The following is a 27,715-nucleotide window of genomic DNA, read 5'->3' on the forward strand; positions in this document are numbered from 1 at the left end:
TCCTCAGGTCGAATATTTAAGGTTTTGGGCCTTTGACGCCATTATATCCAATTGGGAAGGTGAAAAATCGGTGCTTTTTGCGAGACCCCCCCTCCCCCCAAAGATCAGCGAGTTGTCTCGCCCGCAAAAAGCATTTCTCCCCTTGCGCTTCGCCCAAAACGGAACACCGCGTATAACCTCACCTCCAGTAGTAGCGTCTCGATTCACAGTGATGACCAACTATTAGTGTACAGACAACTGTAAGAGTTCAAACCCCCCTTCCCCTTTCCCGGTCGTCCCGGGCCTGTGAGATCTTATACCGCTTGGCACAACTAAGAGAGAGGCATATGACTACCGAGGGGGGCAAGCGAGGGAGCACAGCCCAAACAAAAATAAAAGAGAGCTACAACATATGTGCGTTTTGCGCGACCGTTGGGCTTGTACATATGCGAGGGAAGTTCTGTCGCCCACCGCGTAGGCTCGTGCGGCGCAAGTGCATTTTAATGTACGTAACAATAATAAATAGTACAATAACAGGTTGGTATTATACCGATATGTGTTTGTGTGGGTATAATACAACCCAAACAAAGCGCTCTTATCCCCACCAATTACCAGTAACCATTACCGTTGGTACCTCAAACCAACTTCGTCATCCGAAAGAGCGCTTATAGCCCCTAATGTCCAGCTATGGCAACTCCGATGCCGAACTGTCTGTGTGTATGTATAGGCGATGGGTGACTCTCTCTCACCACGGCCAGCGCCAGCCGGCAGGAACCTGTATCCCCGCGCGTGCGCACGCGTCAGACAGGTGGGTATATTCGGCGGAGCTCCGACAGCCGTGCCAGTTGCCAGAATCGTGAACCGGGCCTGGTGAGCCATATCGCGGTTTCCTGTGTGGCGTTACGTATGCTTGCTATGTCTCCCTAAACGCCGTATATTAATTGAACACTATTGCCGCGTTGTGTCGTGCTGTGTAGCTATATGGCTATGTCATTGAGACACGATCACCGCCAACAAGGACGCTATTTGGAGAGATCGGAGGGGGTGGGGCAGTTTTATGCAACAAGTGGATAGGAGCCCCTCCCTCCTCCTATAGAACCCTGGAACCTGGTCTGGCCATTGACAAGCGATGGAAGGGTCTCCTACTGTTAGCCACAGAGAAGGATATGTATATTACAGTAGTCTGGAAGTGATGGACCCAGAGGCATATGCACAGCTATCATTGGGTCCCTACCGCGGATGCACGCCTTAAACAGCCCACCGAGATTCACACGACACGTATCAGCGCGTCTTAACAAGGCGCTATGACTTCGCTTCGTTGTCTTGACGAAGATCAGTGGGGCTCTGACGATAGACATGAAGGAACATTCCATACCATTGGACTGATAAAGCCGGAAATTAAACCTCCATAGACCCTCGCTACGCGGAGTTAACCTCGAATATACGCTCCGGTAGTGAACATTGGGGGGACCAGTCCCCCCAAACCCCCCTGGGGCTCCGCTACGCGGAGATCTCGGTTGATATGACAAAGGTTCGAGGCGAAGGGGGTTTGGGGGCATAGCCCCCAACTACGGGAGCTCGAGGGCTGGCCCTCGAATACACACTACTACGTAGTATTCTTGGTAATTGGTCTGATAGAGCTCAAATTGAATCACGCAATTGCAAACTACGTAGCTTGGCTATTGCTTGGCTCTAACGGTCCGACTATCCTACTCTGGGTATGGGTCGCTTACGTTAGGGGGAAACTGCAGCGGTCTAGAGCGTGATAAAAAACACGCAATGGGACCACGTATCCCCCGTATTAGCCTACGTCAGATTCAAGGTATTATTTATGAATCAAATTTCATTTCTACGTATCGCCCCACGGGCACAACTTGTTGGTTTAGCCCCCCCTTGTTGGTCGGTTGAAACAGGTCCCGCCGCATGCGGCGCGTGCGAGCTCGTGCGGCGCACTCCTTCTATATAGTGAAATGGTAATATAATCTACCGTCTTTCAACAAGCACGAAATGCATAGCGATGTAACCGCCAATGAGGAAAACAAGGAAGAACACCGTGAGGCCAATGATGTCGTCCCACAGGGCTCCCGGGTCGAACCCAAATGTGCTGAGAATCGTGGCTCCGGGCACCTCAATCGAGAGTCCAAACTTCTTCTCGGTTAGTGTCAGATACCGCACCTCGTTCACGGCCAGCGCTTCGTACGCGTAGTGGAAAATAGACAGGTACTGGAACACCTCAGCACCCTTGGGCATAGAGTCTGGGTTGAGGAACAGTCCGGCGAACAACAGCGAAAAGAGCATCACTAGCACGCCAACTAGCGAAGCGACGCCCGTATCCTGGATGAGAATACCAATTACAAGGCACGTGGCTGCCGCAGTGAGATTGAATAGCACCAGAACCAACATAAACTTCCAAAACGCGCCATTGTCCATCGACAGCCCAGCAAGCGGGTATATGACAATTCCAAGCACAATGGGCGGTAGAACCCGCAGAGGCAGAATATCAAACAGTACCTTGGCTGTGTAGTACGAAATCGGCTTGTAGTAACCATTGGCCCGCTCACGAACAAACACAACTCTCTCCTCGGCAAAAACGTAGAGCGTAGTCAGAGTAGAAAACCCAAACAACGCAAGCAGAAAGAAGAACAGGCCCAGTCGGTTCTGGAAGCCGCTGATGTCGTTGGTTAGGTCAAAGTAGAGAATACCGCAGAAGATAGCCAACAACACGGCAATTACATAATGCGTTAGCAGAAGCATGGGGTTCCGGTATAAATTCTTGAACGTGCGCCCGGAGAGAATGGTAAACTGCTTAAAGACGCCAATTTTCTCGTACCCGCTTAGCTCATCGCCATCGAAGGAACCCTGGCCAGCGGCAGCGTCCGAAGACTCTCCAGTCACCGAAGACTGCTCCGAAGCGGCCTGTTTGGCACTCTCAATGTCATTCTTGAGCTGATCAAACACTACGCTGGCTCGGAAGATGTCCGCGAGCCTTTGGAGCGTGATAGGAGCGTGACCAGTGGCAATTGCGTCGCTTCGCCTCACGCGTCGCCGGTCCTGGTGCGACGCCAAGTGTCGCCACTCACGCGTTGTGTCCACTTCTTGGCTCCCGTACCGCGGGATAGCGCTATGTAGGTCCTCGCTGTCCTCAGTGGTATTGTCTTCTTCATCGTCAAACCTCTGCGCCCGCTCTTCGTGCTCAGTGGTAAAGGCCGCCCGCATCGACAGGTCTACGAGGTAGTCAGCTACGTTGTAGCCGCTAGGACAGTCGTAGCCGATACTACCAAAGTACTGGGTCGCCTGGCTCTGAGCGCCCGAGTAAATGAGCTTGCCCTGGGCCAGCAGCACCAGCTGGTCAAACAGAGCCACAATGTTCGACCGCGGCTGGTGGATCGTGAAAACCACCGTGCGGTTGTAGTTCTGGGCCAGTTGAACCAGACATTCTACGACGTTATACGCATTGTACGAGTCAAGCCCCGAAGTAGGCTCATCAAGGAACAGGATGGAAGGAGAAGTCACCAGCTCGCAGGCGATAGCGACCCGGCGCTTCTCTCCACCACTAATGCCGCGATTCGTCTCGTTGCCGATCATCTGGTCCTTGATGTCCATAATGCCCAGCTCCTGCATCGTTTCTAGAGCTCTCAGCTTCTTGGCGTCATCAGACATGCTCTTGGGTAGCCTCAGCAAAGCGCTCGTGACAATCGTTTCATAAACAGTCAGCGTAGGAAGTAACAAATCCTCCTGGTCTACGAATCCAATTACCCTCCTGTACTGCGACTTGGAGTATGTCCGCCCATTTACGTATACCTCGCCTTCAGTCCGGCCTCGCTTGGTTTTGCGTGCCAAAATGTCGAGCAGAGTCGTCTTTCCGGCGCCCGAGCCGCCCATAATCGCCATGACCTGGCCCGGCTCGACTTTTCCATAGGCCCCTTCCAAGATCTGCTTGCCATTGTCCGCGTATAAAATGTCCTCAAACTGCAAGGTTGCTGGCTTGTGTGATGCCATGAGCTTGGCTTGATCACTATCCACAGGAATAGCCACATACCCCAGCTTCTTGTCCTCGTGATGCTGGATGAAATATTGCAGTGAAGACACACCAACAATAAGAATGGCAATGGCAATTATGCTCGTCGCCAGCACAAACCGCTTGTTTAAATCGTTCTTGGGCTCCCTGTACCCGGGAAGCTCCGTATAGTGCAGACACTCGCTCGAAAGGCAGTCCAGAGTAATGTGGGGGTCTCCAAACACGTTCTTAATCAGATCGTTCATCGATGGCTCCGAGAATTTGCAATTTTTCGACTTGGAATCGCACTCAAAGTACCCTGGTCCGCGAATTGTTTCCGTCAGGAAGTCGCTAATGTCTATAGACCCGGCTTCTCCGCACAGCATCCGCCCCGGAATACATTTACAATCAATACTAGGGCATTGGTACTTTGTAACGTTCGTATTCGACTGGGAATCGACTTCAAACTCGCAATCATGGAGTCCACAGTAAAATGATTCCCTCTCGTCGACCCAAAACTGGAAATTGCAATCCCCGGCGGTTCGGTTACACGAGAAAGTCACCTGTGGAATCTGGCCCTTGAGAATGTCGAGGATCTTGCGGTTCGTCACGTTACACATCTGATTGTTCTTGTTCACCAGAATTCCGCCCGTATAGCACGTCCCCTTCTCATTCCCGGGCATCAGTGCATCACACGAAGAGTCCTCGATGCACATGTTGCAGTTGATGCCCGACCATCCATCCGAGCAGTCGCAGTGGGTTCCGTTCCTCAGGGGCCGGTTGACGCCGTCAGTTAAGGCGCCACATACAGGCTCAGAACAGTCGTCACCGCCAAACCCGTCGGGGCAGTTACAGCGACCATTAAACTCGTTACATCCGGCAAATTGTTTACACTCAAACGCCGGCAACAAGCAGTTGAAACTGCCAGGTAATTGGTTAGTTCGATCTCTTATAGATTCGGCAAAACTCACCAAGGAGGGCATTCATCGGGTCGTGAAGTCAGTCCACCGGCCAGACAGAACCCACATGTCACCAACAGCAGAATAGCAGCCCGAACGACACCGTCCACTGCCATCTTTCTATTCCAGGTCTCCTCTATTGTGTCGATATCCTTTGTATTTGATAAACCGATAAGGCCGCCTTGTGGGGAGGTTGTGCCGCCACTCGCTTTGTTGGGACATAGATGCGGCTCGAGAGCCGCACGGGGGTCTGGGGGGGTCGCCCCCCAGCTACGGGAGCTCGAGGGCTGGCCTCGAATACATACCGTCCTCTAGTGTAATTGGGGGGACCAGTCCCCCCAAACCCCCCTGAGGCTCCACTTCGTGGAGGGTTTCTCGAGACGGTCTAGAGGAATCTCGAATGGTGAGATCCAGTCCCGCGGCTCATGCGGCTCGGTGGGGGTCTGGGGGCTGCGGCCCCCAGCTACGGGAGCTCGAGGGCTGGCCCTCGAACAACACCCAATTCCAGGTATTAGTGAGAGGGACCTGTCCCCCCAAACCCCCCCTGGGGCCCTGCTAACGCGGAGGGTTCCTCAAGAGAGGGGCCTAGAGGGATCTCGATGGAGAGAGATTTGGGTTCCAGCCCTGCGGTAATGTTTCAGAACGCCGCACGCGCCGCACGTATTTGTATGGTTCTACGGATTGTTTATATTCGCAGGTCAGACTAGGATGGCTTGTGGGTTTAAAGTCCGAGTGACTAATGCTACGGAGATTGATTCGCTTGCTGATGCGGTAATGGGTAAGCTGCCAGACGAGACCAATATAAGAAGCCCTTTTGTGGCCAACGAAGTAATATCCACCGCCGAGTCGCTGGAGGAGGACTTTGCGCGGTTCGTGGGTACGTACAACGACATATTCGCCCAGTTGCCCAATACTCCGGCCGGGTTTAGCATTGAGCCGTGCAAGTTCCTCGACATTGATGGGTACCGCAACCCGTACGACGTATGGAAGTTCCGAATGGCGGCAGACGACACGGTCGAAGAGACGAATGCGCTAGCTATTATGTTTGTTGATCCCGGCGCGATTTTCCGCGACGACTTTGGCAAGAAAGCGAACCCAGTGTCACGAATAACTTGGGAGGGGTTCCGCCTCATGTCCGACGCGATATCGCTCTCGCGGCGCAATGAAGTGCTGGACGTAGCGATCATCGACGGCTATTCAATTGTTGTTATTGACTTTGATGGGTGCCACCCGCCAGACAAGAAGGATATGAGGAAGCTGCTACAACCGCCAAAAGTCGTCGTCAAGATCGGTCCAATCTCCTCCTCCGAGGCCATGGACCCGCCCATTGTGGGTACTGTCGTCGGCGTGCTAGCCAGAGCGCTTAACCGTATAGACAAGTACAAACATTTCCTCAATTGATCTCTCATTTCGCTATACTTCGCGATAGCAGAGCCCTAGGGGCAATAGTATTAGCAGTGGGGTGTATTCGAGGGCCAGCCCTCGAGCTCCCGTAGCTGGGGGCCAGCCCCCAGACCCCCGTATCGTGGGTGATGGTTACACCGTAACAAAGTTCTCGTTACAAACTCCCAATGCGTAACAAATAACCCAATTACAGCTCAAATCTCCGCGGAGCGGAGCCCCAGGGGGGTTTGGGGGGACTGGTCCCCCCATTAATACTTGGAATGTTATTTCGAGGGCCAGCCCTCGAGCTCCCATCAAATCAAGAACTCCCCGCGTAGCGGAGCCCCAGGGGAGGGGGTTGGTTGTTGAGAGGGGGGTAAGAAGTTCGTGTGTCGCTAACCTATGAATACAAACGATATAACTTAGAGATCAATGAGATTGTTTTGGTTGTGTTTGGATTGCTGTTGCTGCTGGTACGCCTGCTGCGAAGACTGGGCGTTGCCAAAGCCGTAGCCGGTGAATGCTGGGGTGAGGTTAGTAGTCGCGACGCCCGTGTACTGGGCGCCGAACGGGTTGTTGGAGGGCTGCTGCGGGTAGAGCCCACCGGTCTGGCCGGCGGAGTTGACGAAGGTGGACCGCGTGTGCTGGGCGGGGATTCGCAGCTCGCCCACGTTGCCAAACGTGTCTATGCCGTCGCCATTGGCGAGCAGCGTGTTCAATTCGCTCATGTGTCCCTGGTCAAAGTTGTTGTTTGTTCGTTGAGCCGTCATCTGCGGCCTTTGGGACTGTTGCTGTTGCTGCTGCTGCTGCTGCTGCTGGATCTGGTTAAGCGATGGCTGGCTGGATTGGGCACGCAGGCTGTTGTTCTGCATACTGAGCTTGGCGAATGGGTTATTGGAGCCCGTCTTGAGCGGCTGGAGCGGCTCAGGCTCCTGCGGAGCCTGCTGTGGTTGCTGGATGCCGCTCATCTGTTGCTGTGGCTGCTGGAATCCAGTATACTGCTGTTGCTGCTGCTGCTGGGGATACCCCGTAGCATAGGCATTCTGAAGCATTCCCGTGGCCATTGTCTGCTGCTGATACACAGGATTGCCAAACAAGTCAACCTGCTGTTGGGCATAGCCCTGAGTGTACTGAGGCTGCTGCTGAAGCATATAGCCAGTCATTTGGGGCTGTTGGGCCATCTGAGGCTGCTGAGCGTAATACATGGGCTCCGAGGTGTCAATGAGGTTGGGCTGACTGGCGCTAGCCATGTCAAAGAGGTTGCTTCGGCTACGCTGCTCCTCTTCCTCGCGGCTCAGCGCAATAGCCTTCCTCAAATCCTCATCATCGACATTAACATCACGACGCCGCTTCTCATCTTCTTCAGCCGTCATCCGAGACTCCTCCAGAGCACGCTGGAGGTCTGCCTCGGACGAATTCTGGCGCATTCTACGCCCTCCATGAGATGGTGGGGACCCGGTGCGCTGCGACTCGGCCCGTGAACCACGTCGCCGCCTCCTGGCACCAGCAAAGTTATTACTCTTGCGCTCCTGACGCAGTCGGTCATCATCAAGCAGCAGTGAGGTGAGCTCCTTAGCCTTCTGGCGGATATTAGCCCCCTGGTCGCGCCCGGCTTCATCAATATACTGGAACTCGCGGAGCGTCTTGATGACATACAGGTTGTCCTTGGACCACAGAACAACGTTCTCCGAACCACAGTGGATCAGATAATCCAGCAAGGTCAGCGCTTTCATGACATGGCGCCAGTTCTTGCCCTTGTCGTTGAGTCGACGGTCGATCATATCCATCACTTCAAACAGTTCGTGGCTATCAGGCGTTAGCGCGCTTTCAGGTCTTAGCAAAACTTGTTCTACAGAGCCTCTGGAAGGTTACTTACTTCTGGAACGTCAGTTGGGCAATCTCGTGCATGTCCTGTGTGCTGGGGCCCCATGGGTCGTTGCTTGTCGCTATTACCTTGGTTAGTCTCATCAAAACCACAACCACCAATAAAACATACCATTTCGGACCTTAACCTGGGCCGTCGTGTACCCGTTGGTCACGTTCTTAATCGAACGAAGCACCGCTTTCGACATCCTGTGGCGCTTTTCTTCAAAAGCCTTGTTTTTCCGGGGTTTTTACTACTACGAGCCGTCCTGGAACGGAGGGGAACGTTTACGCCTATAGAAATACAACTACCAACGGTGGATATGGCCCACTCAGTTCGTTTTGAATGCTAGTTGTCAAAAGAAGCTTGGAGAGAAGGTGGAGGGGGTTGTGGGAGAGGACCTAATGGTGGGTTGTCCTCCTTTTGGGATGTCCCACCTCTGTGTTAGGCTGCGGTCCCGCCCGGCATAATATTGGGACCCCCTCCTCCTCTTCCTCCGCCGCGCCCTTGCGGGCCGTTGAGGGTGTTTTTCACTGCCTCGACGGGAGTGCGGCTTGCGTGGACAGCGCTGTACATATGGGGGGGCTGTTTGGTTAATGGATTTTTAAGGGGTTATTTCACCCGGGCTCCTTTTTGCTATTGTCTTTTCGATAATAACGGGTTCACCGGGCTTCTTTGAGTATTGAACTCTATCGGTATTTGACCGGACAGCCGTCACAAGTCCCACAGTGTAGTACAATATACCTGGGGCTCTGCCCCAGACCCCGTAGTTGGGGGGCTGGCCCCCCAAACCCCCCTGTAACACGATCTCTCTACAGGTTCTCCGCGGAGCGGAGCTATGGGGGGGGGGGGGGGGGGGGGGGGGTGGCCCCCCCAGTTAACAGTAAGCCGCATGTTGCGCGGCTCACCAGGTTGTAAAGGAGGAGTAAGCTTCGTATTGGAGTAACCACCGCAAAATCAATTGATCGGTATTAATATCAGTTGATATTAAGCTTGGTGCTAATAAGTAGATAAGACCTGTATGCAGCTGAATATATCAGAGGACCTCTAGATATTGAACTCTATGTAGTGGTTATAGTGATAAGGTTAGCAATTCGTATTGCAGCACAGTGTACCGGTAATTAAATTAGATGTCGATCACCAGTCGTAGCACCAAAAGGTACGTATTAAAGATAATCTAAGCACACAACGGTATACGGCAGTTAAACGCATCAGGGGCCTGGATAGATAGATTCCTGGGCTTATCACCTATTTAGGTATTGAATTGTATTTATCAAATTACAGTCATACCAGATTTAGACAGCACAGTAGTAAACTTCGTATTGCTGTCATGTGACTCCCTCTGTGAGGGCTAGGCATATAGCTGTTCTTTCCTTCAGTTCCACGCAAGTACTGTACTGTGCTGCAGTAGCACCCGGTCACATCTGGTCAGATTATCTCTTGTTACTCTCGTATCATTTCTTTAATAATTGAACTATTTTGCTAGTCCTCAGTTCACTCTACCTTCATCTCAGAGCGTGTTCAGCCCCATAACTTCTTCGTCTAACTTAATCGCGTAATCGATTAAGATTTATATTAGGTTAATTAAATCAATGAAACGGTACCCCGTTAAATATGCACATTTTATTTGAGCGCTCGCTCTCCCGGCGTACCAGGCAGGCATGTACCGAGATTAAACCGTAGTTTCGATCATATCCTGAGTACACTGCATTCTGCAGCTCAATATAATAATTTCTGGAGATACTGGGAAACACGGGTTTGCTGTTACACTATTTATTATTACCAGCTTTTACCAGATACCTAGAAATCTAGGAATCTTGGGCCTGGGAGATCAATACCTATCAATTTTAATCATTATCCATTAAAATATCACTAAGCGCGTTGATTGCTCGTATATATATATGGGATGAGAGATAGTGAGAGATCCCATATACACATGACGCTGCCGCGCACAGCAGTGTACTTCGAGGAGTGGATGAAATCAAAGCTGGAGTTCGACGACATCATCGTCCCACCCGAACATCAGCCCGTCAATCCCGAAGAAGAAGACGATATGATCACAGAACAGCAGGGTATGATGGGTATCGCGAGATCACACCAGAAAGCCGCCGAGCCCGCCTGGCGAGACCTCGCATTGAACGACCTGCTCAACAACGCCCCTTCTACTCATATCATAGACCAAACAAAGCTGCCCGACCCGCGATTTGATACTCTTCCCGTTACTGACCCAGACCCTTCAACCAGTACTGCAACTGCAACAATCTCAACAGCCACAACAACCGCTACAGCTGCGTCTACTTCGGTTGATACGCCAATTGGAAGCCCTTCGAGAAGAGTCCCGCGCAGAAACCGGAGTCAGACTGCTAATAATGTTAGATTTACGAGATAACGATCTATTTTTATTCTATTTTTTACGTTGTTTACTAGTCCTCCGCGTAGCGGAGCCCCAGGGGGGTTTGGGGGGACCAGTCCCCCCAAGTGTTCAAGGGGGTCATTTCATTCTTGAGGGGCCAGCCCCTCAAACTCCCCCGTAGCTCCGCTTCGCGGAGATCTTCTACAATTGGGTTTCGAGTGAAGCCCCAGGGGCCATTCCTGGCGGTTCGCGCCCAAGGCATTGCGAAGTAGACTGCGGAGATCGCAGAACGGAGGTGTAGTTGTGAGCACTTCTCGCGCGCGCAAGTAATCCCCAAGTATAAATAGATCCGCCACCCTTCAGACTACCCTTTTTTTTTCTTCATACTTACCTTAAAATGTTAGCGGAGATCAATAAGTCCGTCTGACTGAGGAGTGGACATGCATTGCACAGCGCATGCTTCGCTTCTTACCAGCTATCCAGAAGGGTAGACTGGGTTTTATAATTTTTGATTTCTACTCACTTCTCTTTTTAGAGTGTGTCCCATTGAATGGTTTGAACTAGGTGGTTTGTGTCGTTCAATGAGAAGCATCCTTATTAGCGTTGTTAAACTCGCGTGATATATAGTCGGAGTACTGGTGTAATCTATATGGACCCTGTCCTACTAGCGGATTTCAATACAAGTTTAGCCTCTTCATTACAAGTTCAGTACTGTAAGCTCTTCGTTACCCCGTCCTACTAATAGACTCTTCATTACAAGTCTACGTTTAGGCTCTTCATTGCAATTTAGTACTGTCGGCTCCTCGCTACAAGTTCAATGGCGCCCGGACCCTCCGCGAAGCGGAGCCACGGGAGCTCGAGGGCTGGCCCTCGAAAAACACCATAGCACAAGTATTAATTGGGGAAGAAGCCTCCGCGAAGCGGAGCCATGGGAGCTCGAGGGCTGGCCCTCGAATACACTACCTGGTAATACACTACGCAGTGTAATGGGGTAATAGGGGGAGTTAATCTGTAAAAGTACATAATCTCATCAGTAATCATTACACGGTAGTTTTTAGTGGTTAGCCCTTGAGGAACTGCTTGTATGCTGGGTTCTCGGTCTCCTCGACATACGGATAGCCCAAATCATTCAAAAAGTCCTCGAACTGCTTCTCGTCCTCCAATGGAACGCTGATACCCGCCACGACGCTACCAACATCAGACCCGTGGTTTCTATAGTGGAACAATGTGATGTTCCATTTCGGCTGCATGTTAGTCAGGAATCGGTGCAAAGCACCCGGTCGCTCTGGGAAAGTGAACCGCAGCACTCGCTCGTTGGGCACTGCGGCCTTGCCGCCCACTAGGTACCTGGCATGGGCCTTGGCGAACTCATTGTCGCTGATGTCCAAGCCAGATAGGCCGTGCTTTTCAAACTGATCAAGGATTTCCGGAACTTCGGATCGGCTCTTGACCGAGAACGAAAGATAGATGCTGGCAGAGCCATCCGGCTTCTCAATTTCCCCAGTAGCGTATCTGTAGGAGAACTCGGTAATTGCCCGAGGATGAATGATGTCAATCAAGGTCCTGAAAACACCTAGCTTCTCTGGAATCTTAGCAATCATAAACACCTCGCCTCCCTCGCCGAGTACAGCTCGTTCGGAGACGAATCTCAGCCGGTCAAAGTTCATGTTGGCACCAGAAAGGACTCCGACGTAAGAATCGCCCGAGTGGTCCTCTTCGGGATGGCTGAGAATGTACTTTTGGATGCCGGCGACCGGAAGCGCTCCAGAAGGCTCGACAATGGACCTGGTCTCGGTGAAAATGTCCTTAATAGCGGCGCAGATCTCGTCAGTGTCCACGAGGACAACTTCGTCTAGAACATCCTGGCAAAGCCGGAAAGTCTCCTCGCCAACAACCTTGACTGCGGTGCCGTCAGCAAACAGCCCCACGTCCTGTAGAATTACCCGCGATCCACCCTCGACAGACTGCTTCATAGCACACGCATCGTAAGTCTCAACACCAATGATCTTGACATTAGGAGCAATTCGCTTGATGTAGGCACCGACACCGGCAACAAGCCCGCCGCCGCCAATGGCGCAAAACACAGCCTTGAGCTTCGAAAGGTTGACCTGGCGCAGCAGTTCAAGCGCAATGGTACCCTGACCAGCAATTACGAATGGATTGTCGAACGGAGGCACGTTGGTGAGCCCGTGCTTCTCGCTCAGCCGCTGACACTCGGCCTTGGCACCGTCAAAATCGTCTCCGTGGAGTACGACTTTAGCGCCAAGCCGATGAACGTTACGATACTTGATAGAAGGCGTAGCAGTAGGCATGACAATGGTCGCCGGGATGTTGAGGTGCTTGGCGGAATAGGCCACCCCCTGGGCATGGTTTCCCGCAGAGCAGGCCACCACACCCTTCCACCGCTCTTCTTCTGGCAATTGAGCGATCATGTTGTAGGCGCCTCGCAGCTTGAAGGAGAAGACCGGCTGAAGGTCCTCCCGCTTGAGGAAGACGTTGGTGCCCAGCTTGGCACTGAGATTCACTGCTGGAGTCAGGGGAGTCTCCTTGCACACATCATACACCCGCGAGGTCAGGATGAGCTTCAGGTAGTCTGGTGTCCCGTCCGGAAGCAGCAGGCTCGGATCGATGTTTGCATACTTGGGCTCTGGAGTGTGCGCCTTGGAGGTTAGAGGCGTCTGGGTAGAGTACTCGGTGAGACCCTTATACTTGGGTTTGGATTCTTCTCGAGTCGACATTTGCCTTGAACTCAGTAGGGGTCGTCGTAATGGAGCGAGTATTAGTGGCCGGTGAAATTTCACGGACGACAATATCGCGGTGCAGGATCCCATTATGCGGAGTACCATAATAGTAGAGTCACACACCTCAGTAACCCAGGTACCGCTACTATCCTACTGCGCTTTGCTAGCCTACTCTTTTGAACAGGATGGATGGAAAGAAATTGGTCTATTTTTACTCAGCTGGAATTCAATTGATTTCTACGTATCGTCCCATGACCCTCTACTACCCTATTTCTCAAACAAACATTCCAACCAGAAATCCCTCCGGATTAAGCTCTTTTTCATTTCTTCATTTCCCCAGCGTAGTTCATGGTCTGACTTTATGTATGACTCTACTGCTAGGTACGTAGGACACTGTACTACCGCCAGGTTCAGGAGGTCCAATATGACTTAGTTTTGCCGTTGTTTTGCGTCGTTTTGTCATTTGTCAGTATCGGACGCAACAGGCCGATTTCGGGATACATCAAATGCTACGCTTGTAAACCATACCTATGTAGTAGGCTCTACTACGGTGGTGCAAATATATATAGGCACAACATCCTCTGGTGGTATAAATGAGCCCGGAATAATAATCTCGAATTCAATGAGTGGCCTCTTTGCAACTGTCGTTATGCTTTCCTAGGTCAATATACACAGCCTTTCACGGTGTGTGCCGATAGCGGAATAGTTTGGCCCTGAATTTTCCGGCCGTCAGAACCGTCAGTAAGGGCGGTGCCGGGAGATGATACGAGAAGCATAGTTACTAGTAGGTACAAAGGTTATTAAATACTCCCTGTTTATATCCAACAATTGCTAGTAACTTTTTGAGCACAAATGCTAGTAGGTTCTTGAGCCCGTTCAATCTCTGTGATGTCCGCGAAGATCCCTAGCGGTGAAACTCGCTATCGCATATTCTAGCCTTTTTTAGTGACTCCACTATAATTCCTGCAGGTATCTGCTGTGGAGAGAGAGATAACAGCCGCAGAGCGTACTTATTATAACCCTTCGGGACCAATTTTTCTTCCTAAGCTATCTCATATCTTTTATACATATCCCGCAACGCCTTTGTGCCTTTTTTTGCTTCAATTTCTAAGAATCTAATTCTTAGCTGTTGGTAGACACGTTCAATATTTTCGGGCATCTTGAGCAGATCATCGTAAAAACTCTGGGGTAAAAGTGGATCAAATCCGGTAATGAAAAAAGATCTGAGAAATGGAGAACGAATCAAGCGCCCCAACTCCAAACAAGCGAACCAAATCTCGGACAGGTAAGGCGATACCCCGAGGGATGATAATGGACCTAACTAATGTGATTAGGCTGCGTGACGTGTAAGAAGCGAAGGCTTAAATGCGACGAAACCAAACCTACATGTTTAAAGTGTAAGTCTTAATGTGAGAAGAAGAACTTCACTAACATATATATACAGGTGCTCAACGTAATGTCATTTGTGGAGGCTACGTGAAAAGCTTTAAATGGAGATCATTCGAGGAAACAAATGTTTGTGCCAAAATTACCAAAACTCAGCCAGAGCAAGCCAAACCAACTTACACCAGCCTTTCCTCGCAAAATGGCACACACTCCCAGTCAATTGACGACTTGATCCAAGAAACACTGCAGTCCGCAGGATTCGCCAATATTACTAACCAGGAAACATCAAATTCATCAACCCGATGGGTGAATCCAGCATGCGACAGTTTGGACTTTGATCCAAATTCAAATGCTTTCGATTCGGCTAATGGGATTGTTCCTTTGAAAGAACTAAAATCACCCAGTGGAAACTCTCCATTCAGCTTTAAGGAGCTGGGCCTTGAACCCTTTTCTCCTCTCGCTATGAACATAAACTCTGATGGACCGTCTGGGTTCCCATCGCCAACAGAGGTTGCTTCCTCCACTGATTCAACATTTATGTCAGTTTTTTCCACCTCAGTGCACCAGAAAGATACCAATAATGAATTAATCCAATGCCAGCGCCGTCTAGCTTATACATGGAGTGATGAAAACCATGCAGCTCTCGACAAGTGGATCAGCAAATACAGGTCAAATAACGATTTTCAGCGGGTACTATCGGCCAAAGTGTCTCTGCCCTCGTTGCACCTGAGTGATGACCATGAACGAATATTCCAGTTGTATACCCGGTTCACTTGTGGCATTTTGTCAATCAAGGACGGGCCTACAGAGAACCCTTGGAGAACGACACTGTGGCCATTAGCCCAAGACTACGGTTCCCTATATCATGCAGCAGCCGCTCTGACTAAGCTGCATCATTCGAGGCAAATACCAGAACTGCGACCTCAGGCAGTAGAGCACATTAAACAGTCATTGAGATTCCTAGTAACCGGCCTTGCCGATAAATCCTTACCACCGGATATCGCCCTCGCCACAGCATTGTCACTAGCTTTATCAGAAGGATGGCTTAGAGATGTGAGTACCAGTGTCAGCCATCTCAAAGGCGCGTCTACAATCGTCAAACAACTTGTACATCAGCATAGAGGAGAAGCGCTTCCTCCGTGGTTGCAATTTTTGTACAATTGCTGGCTGTATCTGGATATCTGTACTCGCTTTGTTTCAGACACATACGACGAGAGGATTCATGTTGATGAAATCGATGACCCAGCTGTCTCGGTAAGGGAGTGTAGCGCTGAAGCTCCCGCTGACAAATCACCATTTGATACTAGCTCTAGTGATGGTGACAGCAGCCCTAGCTCCGACTCTGTTAGTCGAGAGAAAGGGTCAAGTATTTCCCAAGGCTATATCAAGAAACAGCCTCTACATGATGATGTTGATCCACTAATCGGATGTGGACAGAAGCTGTTCCCTTTAATCGCCGAAGTTGCTTCGTTGGTCCAGACAGTTAGAAAGAGCGATAAGCCTTCACTCCTTTTGATTAATCGGGCGGTTGAGCTCAAAAGAGAACTAGAGAATTGGAATCCCGTGATAAACTACCAAATGACTAAGGTCGAGGATCCAGCTTGGGATCTGCAATCTTGTTTGGCTACTGCAGAGGCCTATAGATACGCTGCTTTACTTTACCTGCACCAGGCCGTGCCAGAGATACCCTCACCTGCCTCTCATGAACTAGCAGAGAAAGTATTGGTGTTACTAGCATCAATTCCTGCTTCTTCAAGGACAGCAATAGTGCACGTATTTCCGTTGTTGATTGCTGGCTGTGAGGCAAAAGGAGAGGATAGAGAATGGGTCAGGGGTAGGTGGAAAGTTCTCTGCGAGTGGATGCCTATTGGCAACGTCGAAAAAGCATTCGAAGTTGTCCGTGAAGTATGGAGAAGAAAAGATATTCGATCCATGGAGCGGGAGAAAAGCAGAATCAAGCTGCACGAAGGCTCAAAAGATGGTACCACAGTACGAAGTTCTAGAGAAATTGCCGCAGTCATATCATTAAAGGTGGCGGAGGCCTTTGGAACTGCTTTCGTCGAAGAGAATTTGGAAGAAGATGGAGTTAAAGGCTGGTGCCACTGGACGGCCGTTATGAAGGACCGTGGCTGGGAGGTGTTACTTGGCTAATACCATAATTGCTCTATATCTGGCAGTATTATGAGCAATATTATATTGGGTTCTGCATACTGCCCTGTGCCTCGAACTACTATATTGCACTTCTATCAGGCCGTATGGCGATATATTTCTATCAAGCAATATTCGTTGGCCTTGCCAAGGTTTAAATCAATTAACAAGTCCATGTCATAAAAATAAGCCACACCTGCGCTAAGAGCAGTTTGACATCAGGGTGCATGGAACTGAAGTTTTGGTACGAATGCTCACCATATACACATGTGTAGGTAACGGATTGCAACATCGAGCCAACACAAGGGTACGCTGGCCGTGATATTCGCCATGATCAGCCGTATGTGTCGCAGCCCGCTAATCGTAAAGAACTATCCGCCTTTTTAACCGCATTCAGGAGACAGAATTTACTATTACCGGCAGTGCGTTGTCGTTCTCTTCAAGGAATTGGATACGCTGCAGCTACCAGCCAGTTGGACGTAGTTGGTAACAAACAGTTTCCATCGTATTAGAACACGCGCAATTCTCAATCCCTAGCTTGCCTCGCGAAGCCTCTGCTAGCCTTAAGATTGGAGTCAAGCACTTGGCGAAAAGATCCTGGCCAGTTGATAGCAATTGCAGCCGAACTGGGCACATTTTAATTACCTTCTAAATTAATTGAGTGTTTAAGATCCTGAGAGGAGGCCCTCAAATGCCTTACTGAATTAGTGTGTTTAGCTGAAGAATAAAAAATGTTATTTAGTCAATATCTACACTGTAATACACTAGGTGTCGAACGAATGAGAAATCAGCTAAGGGCCGCGTAGCGTACTAAACCATTTAGTCGGATCGCTTGTCCTTTCGCACGCAGACTAGTGGAGCAGCAGTGGTGGTTGCAGCTGGTGGAACAGCGGTAATGGCCAAGGTAGTGCCTGGAGCAGTGGTGCCAGCCGCAGAAGTTGGCGACGCCAGTGCTTGACTGTGCTGGAGCAGAGGTGAAGGTCTGGTCATAAGCCTTCTGGGCCGAAGCAAAGGCTTCAGTAATGGCATTGAGAGCATCGAAGGTCTGACCGACGGACTGGGATGGGATGGGACTTTCTGGTAGGTGGTACTGATGAGAGCCATAGTAGCGGAAGCAAGATCGTTGAGCTGGCTAACGACCACAGAGTAGCGCCAGCGGTGCTGAAGTCAGCTTCCCGGATACTGGTGACATGGAGGGTAGCAGTGATGGATGGAGCCGAGTCCTGAGCTGACTGATGGTGGTCAATGCAGAGAGGTCGGTGTTAACCTGCCTGGCATTCTGGAGTTCCTTGTTAGATTGCGTGGCAATTGTCAGAGCGTCCAAAAGACAGGACGGCGTTTGCAGTTATGAATATCAGTGCACGAAAAGCTGCACATTGCAATTTGAATTATATACATAGAGTATAACCGGCAAGAATATTGAACCTCCCCCGCTTATAACTCCCAACGTTTCGTTGAGCCGCACAAATGTCTCAGATTTAGGCATATATACGTTCAAAAAATAATGTCGACACCAGCAGGACTCGAACCTGCGCGGGAAAATCCCAAGAGATTTCTAATCTCTCGCCTTAACCGCTCGGCCATAGTGCCAAATTCTTGTAAAAATCGGCCAAATGAGACATATAAAATTCGTTGTCAAAAATCACGTGACTTTCACGTGACCTGACAATTTTTCCTAATTTTATGTATTAACTTTCAGTAAACAGCTGAAATTTTGCTATTAACACAGTTAGCAGTTAGCAAATCTTCTATTAAGTTGCCTAATAGCATTATCTGTGTCAACTGTGTGTCGAGACATTCATTTTATCTTGGTTCCACTTAACTCCGCCATATAGACGGCAATTTTCTCGGTTGTTTTGAATGAATCATCTGTATTTCTTGGGTGGTTATTTACTTGCTTGGTAGGGATAGTGGTTTCTCCCCGTATTGTCAATTAAATTGAGGGAATCCGCATCATCTTTTGTGGACTGGATATAGGTATCCCAGGCTACTTAATATTCTGCCATTGATTTATTTTAATTTTTATATTGAGCCGGCTGTTGAAGCCCAATGTTTAGACACAGTCTTCCTTAGCGTTAGCTCAGACTATAATCAAGATATATTATTATTATCTGTATTTCGAGCCCGTTGCGACTGCGTCACCAAGTTAGGCTTATATAGTACATAGTACATCAACATATTTGTCCGCTAAGCAGACATTTCAACATATGATAACAAATCAATGAAAATCAAAGACATTTGGTTGATGGGGCCGATTTCCTCGGCGCCGAGGCGCTAATGGCACGAGGAAAAACCCTTTCTTCTAGAGCAAGAACAGGTGGAACATCATAGATTACGCCGCTCCCGCAAAATACCGGGGAAAATACCCGTGCCAGCCACCGAGTTGATAAGGCCGATTTCCTTAGCGCCCAGGCGCTAATGGCACGAAGAAAAACCCTTTCTTCCTAAACCTTTCCGCGCTTTTGAGTTCTTCCATGGAGGGAGCTTGCGCCAATACCTGAACTTCTCCTCACCAATGGTAATCTCCATCCATTCCACCATTTTGCCCAAACCTGCACCGATCGTCGTAAGCTTCTGGAGGTGTTCACCCAGCGGGTTCGCGGGGTTTAGCTTTCCTTTTAGTCGTAACGCAGCTTATTTCCACACCTAGTGTTGCCGTAATTCGAAGGGTGGAATGCCTGCTTCATTCTCTAGAACCATCACTGGCGTACCGCGGTACGCGCCGATAATCCTGCTGAGACCTTTGTTCTGCATCCTTTCCAGTGTATCCCGGTTGGTCTCAGCCAGCCGATGATGCCAGATAGACGTGCCATATTCTGCAAACGGCCTTACAAATGCTGTGTACAATCGTGCCATGGAATCTCCGGTCACACCCCGGTAAACTCTGCCGAGGCGCCCAAAGATGTTCGTAGTCGTCTTGACCTTTTGAACCACTGCGTGGACATGCGGTATGAACGTCAACCATCTGTTTAGATGAATCCCAAGAAGCCTAATAGTGTCCTCGGGCTTCTTGTGGCCGTGATTGTCGGCAAGCACCAGCGGTTTTTCCTTGACTCTCTTCTTCTTCGTCCGCCCCGGGACGAACGGCATGAGTTTGCGGTCAACGTGGAGGAATCCTAGTTTGTCCATAGTCAAAAGCAGTATAGTTCTTCTCAAAATCCTAGTCGTGGCACGCCTGGAGGATACGACTAAGTCTTTTACTCATACTATTATCTGATATTCCTGTGTACATGCTCGCCCGTCCAACACTTATACTGTTGTTCAAGCTAACATTGTATTCAAGGAATTCACGCCCCCAGGAGCCATAATAGGAATCTCTCGTATAGATCTATTTAGCCTCCAAAAAGCTCAGACTTTAATCAAGAATTGTTCTATTACCATTTTCAGTGTGAATTTACCTAACTCCATCGTATGAACGGCCATTTTCTCGGTTGCATTTAGTGTTTCTGGAATTGGGCGGCGGACTCAGAAATAAATACAAGTTCTTATGTATCGATTTTATTACAATTCCTATCATTTTGTAGTTTCTGTTGGCGGCACACTGAAACTATCAATAGAATTGTGAATATGGCCTAGGAGGTGAAAACCTTCATGATGTTAGCTGGAACAACGGTGCATAAGTGCTCGACATGGAACAGGTTCGCAGGGATATCAGATAATAGTAAGAATGATACCGGCAATACACTGAAGTCGAGGACAGATTCTTCAGTAGGACTTCTTAGGTCAAACTGAAGATAGACTGCAAAGGAATCACAGATAAACGGTATATTGTATAAACTTACCTTGAGTACGTTGTTAGCTAGAGCAACAGTATAAATGTTGGACGTGCGAACAGATACGAAGGATATCTAAGCAAATGGTTAATCAACGGTAAGTAAGCAACAACAGCAATGCATACCAGATGATGGTCAGAACAATAACACGCTTAAGTCGAGGACAGAGCCCACAGCGGTTGTCTGAGGATTCAGTAGGAGTTATTAGGTCAACCAAATAAAGATAGAACTGGAGAGGGTTCACAGGATGAACGGTGAAGAAAGGAAAGGAGATGGTAATGGGATGGCGACTCTTTATAAGTTCACCTCAACAGGCTAAAAATGAGTGCATGACTGAATAAGATGATTTCGGGAAGTGTACTCCGAGTAATTACCGTGTACCATTGGTCTAAGCCGCATGAGACTTCGAGGCTTCAACTCAGGTCTGAGTCATTTTTATCGGGTGTCTCTGAGCCATGTAACCTCGATCTACCGGTATCTCTGAGACATGTCAGCTCGATATACGCCCTTTGCCGATATGTTGACTCATAACACATAGCTATATTATCCCCGACGCCATTATCGTAATGAATGAGTACATTTTTGGCCCGTTGCAGCTGTGTCCCCAAGTTAGGCCCTATATAGTACAGTAACTGTTGTATAAGTACCTCAACATATTTGCCCGCTAATCAAAAAATATTGGCCGGTCCGCCGATTTCCAAGGCGCTAATGGCACGAGCTGACTTCTAGAGCAAGAACATGTGGAACATGGAACACCATTGGCGACACTGCTCCCGCAAATAGCGGGGAGAAGACCTGTGCCAACCACTGGAATACATCAATCCATCTAATGAGAATGTTTGCGGTATGGAGTCTCTGAAATCAGCCAAGCACTCCTTCGTATTGAGTAGGGTCGAGAGATCTGGCAAGGAATGGGCGTACTTCGCACGCTGGTGAGGTGCGCCGATGGCGATTTCGTAAAAATATTCTCAAAAATAGCCACTACCTTGACAATCAATTGCAGAGGGCCAATAAGTAGCACAGTGGCCAGCATAGCTCGCTGCAATAGACTAAACGCAGCGTATTCATTCCTTCATTAGTTTTCTGTGTAGTTAAATCGTGCGACCAGCCACCATGCGATTTGGTACAGTCTCACTCGCTTCGCGACTGCACATAGGTCTTTATGACCTTCAATCTATGTAACAGCTCATCAATAACTAAATTGCTTGAACCAGTGGAATCAAACGAAAGCGGCATTTGCATTAGCACCTATAACGTGCTCTTGGAAGAGCAAGTCAAAGAGAGAAAGCGGTGCTAATAAATGCACCCTATGGCTTGCTAAATACGAAGGGCAAGTCTTAATTTGTGAAGAGCGATGAAGTACCACATGTACAAAACCTTTTCTTTCATGACAAGAGAGCTGAAGTAAGGGAGCATAAGACCGACACCATAAGGGGGGGGGCATGGAAGAAGAGATCTGCAGTATCTCTAAATATCGTATTAGCTATTTGTGATCGTAATCCTTATTATTTTCCAAAGCACTGAATTATTTAAGAGAACTATAGTATCCGCGAACGTATCTCTCATGGTCCTTTTTGAGGATGAGGATACCATCGTAGATGCAGCCAACAATCTCTTTCCGTTTCTTATTCCCATCCTTCCGTGTTTTAAACTGATGGCCAACAACGGCATGCGAATAGGGTATATTTAACGCATTAGCCACAAGATCAGCATTCTCCGCTGTAATGTGTACCATATTTAACGGGACCATACATGGCACAAATGCCTCAATTGTTTCGGGCAGATCGCCGTTTTCATTGATCCGACGTGGAGCGGCTATTTCTGTTTGATCAATTGTATACAGATCATTCGAAATTTTATTGCCATGTTTGTCGGTCGTCTCCTCTCGCGCTGGTTTTTCTTCATCGCGGATTTCCCGCCCTACTTTCTGCCATTCATATATCGACTTCAATTCCTGGATATCCGAACGCAGGTAAACATTTTCCTTGCCATTGGCCAGCTTGAGGATGTGGTAAGGTTTTGCATCTTGTTTCACTGACTCGTGTTTGCCAATATGACGCTCAAGTTTAAATATTGGATGATTGACATAGTCTGTTATTTTGACCGGCAGTTCACTTTCAGCTGGAAGTGAAACGTCCAAAATATTAACGTTGTGGTTGTTATTAAACAGAGTCAAATACCATTGGAACTGGGTATAGGCGACTGACTCGTAGGACTTGCCAGTGGGATTCATATACGATAACGGCCGCCTAGGCATGTATTTCTGGGTAACGTCCTCAACTTCGCCATTATCTGAGTACGATACGGCATAGTACCGACGGGTCTTGCCCTTGATCGATTGGTGGGAGAGGCGTAGTTCCTGAGGCGAAATGCCAACCATACCAGAAATGACCGGATCAATAACAACGAATGAGTTTGTTTCTGGGTTCCATACTTCGACCCAGAAGGAGGGAGAATCCAGGTCGTTATCCAAGCGCTTCACAATAGCGGGGATATATACACCGCCAATTGTTTTCTCAGGCTCATTCTTTGGGGCGACCGGAGGAGGACGGTACGATTCAGGTTTTTGATAGTCGTACGAGAGCAGAGGAGGAGAGTAAACGAGGCGAATTCTGTTGAGACCCAGTGATTTGAGCATTGCTGCAAATATTTGCGCGCCTGAGTCCAGGCTTCCCTCGAAGGACAAACACTGAGCCATGAATTGTCTAATTGACTTGACTTTCTCTCCATAGCATGGGATATCCTGTGGCTTAAAGTGGTAACCGAGCCGTCGCAGAGCGGGCTTTGTGACTTTAAATCGTTTGAAGAAGTATGAGGTTGTTGAATTCAATATCTCCAAAAGATTGTACTTCTTTTTAATCAGGTGTTTCTTAACTTGCTTCCGAAGTTCTTTGGGTAGCGATCTCTTGAGCTTTTTTTGCAGCTTGGGGTTATTGATCCAGCAATTGCGCACAAACCCGTGGCATAGCATACTTTGGAGGTGCACTAGATGAATAGTTTGTCGCAAAGCACGATCATAGCCACTCGGCCCGGACTTTTTGCTTTTTGGGGGTTGTACTTTATTAAACTGGACATGGACATGCGCACTGGGCTCTAAGGATATCCACTCGGGATCAACCTTGCGCTCTAAATCAACATCCTCCCATTCGACATCTTCTTCGGAGTCTTCAGCTATTCTACTCGGGACCTCATCGGCAGAGCTTTCGCCAGTGGACGAATCCGTCTCCAATCGGTCCCCTATCAAGTCCAAGAATTCATCCATTTTTACCGCACCTTCTCCATACCTTTTTTTCAACAGGACTCACTGACTTACCATAGCTTTCCTAAGCGGACTGACTGGATTACCATGATTTCCTCAGTAGACACCAAATGGATTACCATACCTTCTCTAGCTGGACACTAACTAATTACCACGTACTTCCTGAGAAACTGGTATTTAATCATATATCTGATATTTGGTCCCTCTTGTACGTCGGTATGATGATCGGTACAGTTCCCAACATCCAGACACACTGAGACCATTGTATCTATAATACGAGAATTACGGTTATATAAACAGAGAAGATGGCTGCAATTAAACTAGCAAGGCCCAGGTTTATTACCTTTGACGGGTTTGATACTCTATACACGCCATTGGGCTCTGTGGCTCGACAATACGCCAAAGTAGCCGGCGATAACGGTGTTTCGGTAGAGCCCGACCATATCGAGGCCAACTTCAAACCAGCATTCAAAGCTGTGAATTCGAAATACCCAAACTATGGTTTGGAACACGGGCTATCCATCGAGTCCTGGTGGAAGCAAATTATCGAGCAAACGTTCCACCCAGTCAAGGTGACTCCGAAAGCCGTGTCTGCAGTGTACCATCACTTCAACACAGCGGCCGCCTATCACGTGTACCCTGATGCTCAAGAGTGCTTACAAGCATTGTACCACAAAGGCATTCCCCTCGGGATCTTGTCTAACGGCGACCCGAGGATGCGGCCGGTACTGGAAGATATGGGGTATATGCACTACTTCGACAGTAGCAACATATTCATATCGTATGAGACAGGGTGGGTTAAGCCGAGCATAGAAGCATTTCGTAACGTGCAGAGGAAGATTGATGAGGAGAGTGCGGACCGTCTGTGGCATGTGGGCGACGATAGAATGCTTGACGTTGAGGGAGCCAAGAAGGCTGGATGGAATAGCATTCTCATAGACCGCTCCCAGGGGGCCACGAACGACTTTTCGGCACTCGAGGGCACGGCTCCTTACCATATTAGAGTCAATGACATGTCTTTAATTCCGTCGCTATTCGAATAGTCTATTATTTTTCACCGTGCGGCGTTCGTCATCAGCCGCATGCGTGTCTCACCAATGGTACTATTGCGACAAGGCAGAAATCTGATTTTAAGAAGGACAATGCGAATGAGTTAACGACAATTCGATGGCCAATATAACGCCCATTCATTGTGCGGCGTTAATCTTGAGCCACGCCAATAATGCTACTCACTGGCCCCCAACTGCACTAGCCCTGGAGTGTATTCGAGGGCCAGCCCTCGAGCTCCCGTAGTTGGGGGCTCTACCCCCAAACGCCCATGCCAACATATCAACCACATCTCCGCGAAGCGGAGCCACAGGGGGGTTTGGGGGGACTGGTCCCCCCATTTACGCGAGATTGTACTACCGACAGGTGAAGGAGGAAAAAAGGGGGGACAACGCGAGTGAATCTTAACTCTTTGACTTGATTCGACGGTGTGAACTACTACGGAACGCTATGTACGGTTTCCCACTATGCGGGCTTTTTCGGATCCGTACGCCGCACTCCATGCGGCTCAAAATAATTCCCGGTCTCTTCCTGGTCACCAGGTTCGAACGGTCACCAGGCGGCAGATCCTTAACGGGCCAGGCACGGGGAAGTAAAATAAAAATACGAGAAAATCGGCTTACGTTTAGCCAAGAGCCTGGGCGTAAAAAGGGGGGAGTTTCGTTGAGAGGGTGCGCGGGCGAAGGGGGCAGGGTAGTATTCCTATACCCCCCCTCCAGCCGCGAAAGGGACCGGTGTGACAGGATATAAATAAAACTGAACCGCATCAAAAACCGCACCCGTTCAGTATTACTCGGTATTATTCATTATTACTCGTGGGAACGGTGATAGACCCCAAACGACACTCGTTTTATTTTGAATTTTTTTTATTTAAATTTTGAAGGATGAAGTTGTCGGCGCTGTTACTGGCGGTTATGACCTTCTTCCGGGTCGGCCTGGCGTTGGACCTCGACCTTGATTCGTCAGATTCCGTTAACTCGGCTCTCAAGCTCATAGCCGCAGGTCTCATGGACTATTACGACGGTAATCGACCTGGCGGAGTCATCGGCATGTTTGTTGCGCCATATTATTGGTGGGAAGCCGGTGCTGCTTGGAACTCTCTGCTCGATTACTGGTACTATACAGGCGACGACACGTATAACGATGTTCTCAAGCAGTCGCTGCTGTACCAGGTGGGTACGGACAATAACTACATGCCGTCTAACCAGACAACCACCGAAGGGAACGATGATCAGGCGTTTTGGGGAATTACTGCCATGACTGCAGCGGAAAAGAACTTCTCGAACCCGTCGAGCGACCAGCCACAGTGGCTTTACCTTGCCCAGGCCGTGTTCAACACAATGGCTGCGCGGTGGGATCCAGCGCACTGTAATGGCGGTTTGAGATGGCAGATTTTCACGTGGAACTCGGGCTATGATTACAAGAACACGGTGTCCAACGGGTGCCTGTTCCACATTGGAGCGCGACTGCAGCGTTATACCGGTAACGAAACGTATGGTCAAGTTGCTGAGAAAGCTTGGAACTGGCTAGAGGAGGTTGGCTTTGTCACGCCGGAATGGCGAATTTACGATGGTGCCAGTATTGAAAGCAATTGCACAACATTGTCGGAACAGCAGTGGACGTATAACCACGGGTTGCTGCTTTCGGGAGCGGCTTACATGTATAATCACACGGGCGACAGTAAATGGCTTGATCGTGTCGAGTCGCTGTGGAGTGCGGCTCAGAAGTGGTTCTTTCAGAACAACGATATTATGTACGAGGCGTCGTGTCAGCCATCGGGACGATGTAATAATGACCAGCGATGCTTCAAGGCCATCTTCTCGCGGTTCTTGGGCCTCACGGCGATTCTCATTCCGTCAGTACGGGATGAAATTATCGACTATCTGCGATCCAGTGCAGCTGCGGCGGCCCTGAGCTGCAGTGGTGGCTCGGACGGGCACACTTGTGGGCTGAATTGGTTCACGGGTAGTTGGGACGGGCAGTATGGCATGGGCGAGCAGATGTCTGCTCTCGAAGTGATCCAGAACACGCAGGTCATCAAGAAGATACAGGCGGCCGGAAGCGGCAATAGCAGTCAGTCGGGTATCCCGTTGACCAATTCGACGGGTGGATCGAGTAAGGGCAGTTCCAGCGCTGGCATGGAGTCGACTAATGGCGAGCTGACTCAGAACGTGCTCAAGATTCAGACCAAGGACCGGGCCGGTGCGGCCATTATTACCATTGTCATTATCGGCGGTCTTTTGGGCACCGGTTTCTGGATGCTCAAGTAAACCTTTTAGAGCCGGGATTTGTATAATAGGCCTTGCATTCTCGGGTATATTTATTTTATTACGTTTTGTTATGTACGAAAATTTTACTCTCTCACTGCTTCAAAAGGGGGGCTTTGCTTTCCTAGGGTCAATTCAATGAGCTACTACAGGTTATTATGTTTTTTGGTGCTCGATTGCCTCCTACACAAGGTTCCATCACTTCGCGTGAAGCTCCTCCTAGTATTGATTGGGGGAACCAGTCCCCCCAAACCCCCCTGGGGCTCCGCTTCGCGGAGATATTGCACTGATCAATACATCTGCGAAGCATTACTACTTCTAGTATGTAATTGACTCACTGCTTCAACGGCTGCATCAACTATCTTAAAGTTGCTCGGTATTCAATCAACTACAAGTAAAGTCACTGTATAGACTTTTCAGCATATGCAAATCTTCCGCCTGCCAATGGCGAGCCAATTGTTAACGAATTTTGATACTATAGCAATAAAATAGAGGTAAGATATACCGGTACTTCGGAAGGGAGTTTATGAAGAATTGCGCGTCATACACTGAATATAGT

At 49.2% G+C, this 27,715-nt stretch overlaps 9 protein-coding genes and 1 non-coding gene across 11 annotated transcripts, besides 2 other annotated features; 5 read left to right on the plus strand and 5 right to left on the minus strand.

The window, feature by feature from the left end:
• Positions 1-1,962: 1,962 nt before the first annotated feature.
• Positions 1,963-5,051, minus strand: ADP1 (putative ATP-dependent permease ADP1; the record flags this gene model as incomplete). The annotated part of the gene is made up of 2 exons (XM_076683629.1): positions 1,963-4,897; positions 4,948-5,051. 2 exons carry the CDS (start codon positions 5,049-5,051, stop codon positions 1,963-1,965), a joined length of 3,039 nt encoding a protein of 1,012 aa, XP_076542256.1.
• A 658-nt stretch (positions 5,052-5,709) lies between these two features.
• TRVA0_009S03048 (uncharacterized protein) lies at positions 5,710-6,336 on the plus strand (the record flags this gene model as incomplete). The annotated part of the gene is made up of 1 exon (XM_076683630.1): positions 5,710-6,336. One exon carries the CDS (start codon positions 5,710-5,712, stop codon positions 6,334-6,336), a length of 627 nt encoding a protein of 208 aa, XP_076542257.1.
• Positions 6,337-6,740: 404 nt separating this feature from the next.
• ENT1 (ENTH domain-containing protein) lies at positions 6,741-8,390 on the minus strand (the record flags this gene model as incomplete). Of its 2 annotated transcripts, none has more annotated exons than XM_076683632.1 (3): positions 6,741-8,124; positions 8,195-8,264; positions 8,315-8,390. In XM_076683632.1, 3 exons carry the CDS (start codon positions 8,388-8,390, stop codon positions 6,741-6,743), a joined length of 1,530 nt encoding a protein of 509 aa, XP_076542259.1. The 2 variants fall into 2 exon arrangements, with proteins under 2 accessions (XP_076542259.1, XP_076542258.1); XM_076683631.1 differs by having other exon boundaries at positions 6,741-8,142.
• A 1,698-nt stretch (positions 8,391-10,088) lies between these two features.
• Positions 10,089-10,571, plus strand: TRVA0_009S03092 (uncharacterized protein; the record flags this gene model as incomplete). The annotated part of the gene is made up of 1 exon (XM_076683633.1): positions 10,089-10,571. The coding sequence occupies one exon, from the start codon at positions 10,089-10,091 to the stop codon at positions 10,569-10,571; it is 483 nt and encodes a 160-aa protein (XP_076542260.1).
• Positions 10,572-11,596: 1,025 nt separating this feature from the next.
• ILV1 (threonine ammonia-lyase ILV1) lies at positions 11,597-13,273 on the minus strand (the record flags this gene model as incomplete). Its single annotated transcript, XM_076683634.1, has 1 exon — positions 11,597-13,273. One exon carries the CDS (start codon positions 13,271-13,273, stop codon positions 11,597-11,599), a length of 1,677 nt encoding a protein of 558 aa, XP_076542261.1.
• A 495-nt stretch (positions 13,274-13,768) lies between these two features.
• On the plus strand, positions 13,769-16,813 carry TRVA0_009S03136 (Zn(II)2Cys6 transcription factor; the record flags this gene model as incomplete). Its single annotated transcript, XM_076683635.1, has 3 exons — positions 13,769-14,561; positions 14,611-14,673; positions 14,721-16,813. Exons 1-3 carry the CDS (start codon positions 14,507-14,509, stop codon positions 16,811-16,813), a joined length of 2,211 nt encoding a protein of 736 aa, XP_076542262.1. The 5' UTR covers positions 13,769-14,506.
• Positions 16,814-18,318: 1,505 nt separating this feature from the next.
• Positions 18,319-18,400, minus strand: tRNA-Ser(AGA). The gene has a single exon. It is a non-coding gene; the product is annotated as a tRNA-Ser (tRNA).
• Positions 18,401-19,247: 847 nt separating this feature from the next.
• Positions 19,248-19,936: a mobile genetic element.
• Positions 19,248-19,936, minus strand: an mRNA.
• Positions 19,937-22,108: 2,172 nt separating this feature from the next.
• Positions 22,109-23,845, minus strand: TRVA0_009S03202 (uncharacterized protein; the record flags this gene model as incomplete). Its single annotated transcript, XM_076683636.1, has 1 exon — positions 22,109-23,845. The coding sequence occupies one exon, from the start codon at positions 23,843-23,845 to the stop codon at positions 22,109-22,111; it is 1,737 nt and encodes a 578-aa protein (XP_076542263.1).
• Positions 23,846-24,147: 302 nt separating this feature from the next.
• Positions 24,148-24,885, plus strand: DPI35 (Dpi35p; the record flags this gene model as incomplete). The annotated part of the gene is made up of 1 exon (XM_076683637.1): positions 24,148-24,885. The coding sequence occupies one exon, from the start codon at positions 24,148-24,150 to the stop codon at positions 24,883-24,885; it is 738 nt and encodes a 245-aa protein (XP_076542264.1).
• Positions 24,886-25,773: 888 nt separating this feature from the next.
• On the plus strand, positions 25,774-27,159 carry DCW1 (glycoside hydrolase family 76 protein; the record flags this gene model as incomplete). Its single annotated transcript, XM_076683638.1, has 1 exon — positions 25,774-27,159. One exon carries the CDS (start codon positions 25,774-25,776, stop codon positions 27,157-27,159), a length of 1,386 nt encoding a protein of 461 aa, XP_076542265.1.
• Between the last annotated feature and the right edge of the window lie 556 nt (positions 27,160-27,715).

Source organism: Trichomonascus vanleenenianus, assembly GCF_965637985.1.
Source record: "Trichomonascus vanleenenianus strain CLIB 3782 genome assembly, contig: TRVA0_009S, whole genome shotgun sequence".
Classification (NCBI taxonomy): Eukaryota; Fungi; Ascomycota; class Dipodascomycetes; order Dipodascales; family Trichomonascaceae; genus Blastobotrys; species Blastobotrys vanleenenianus.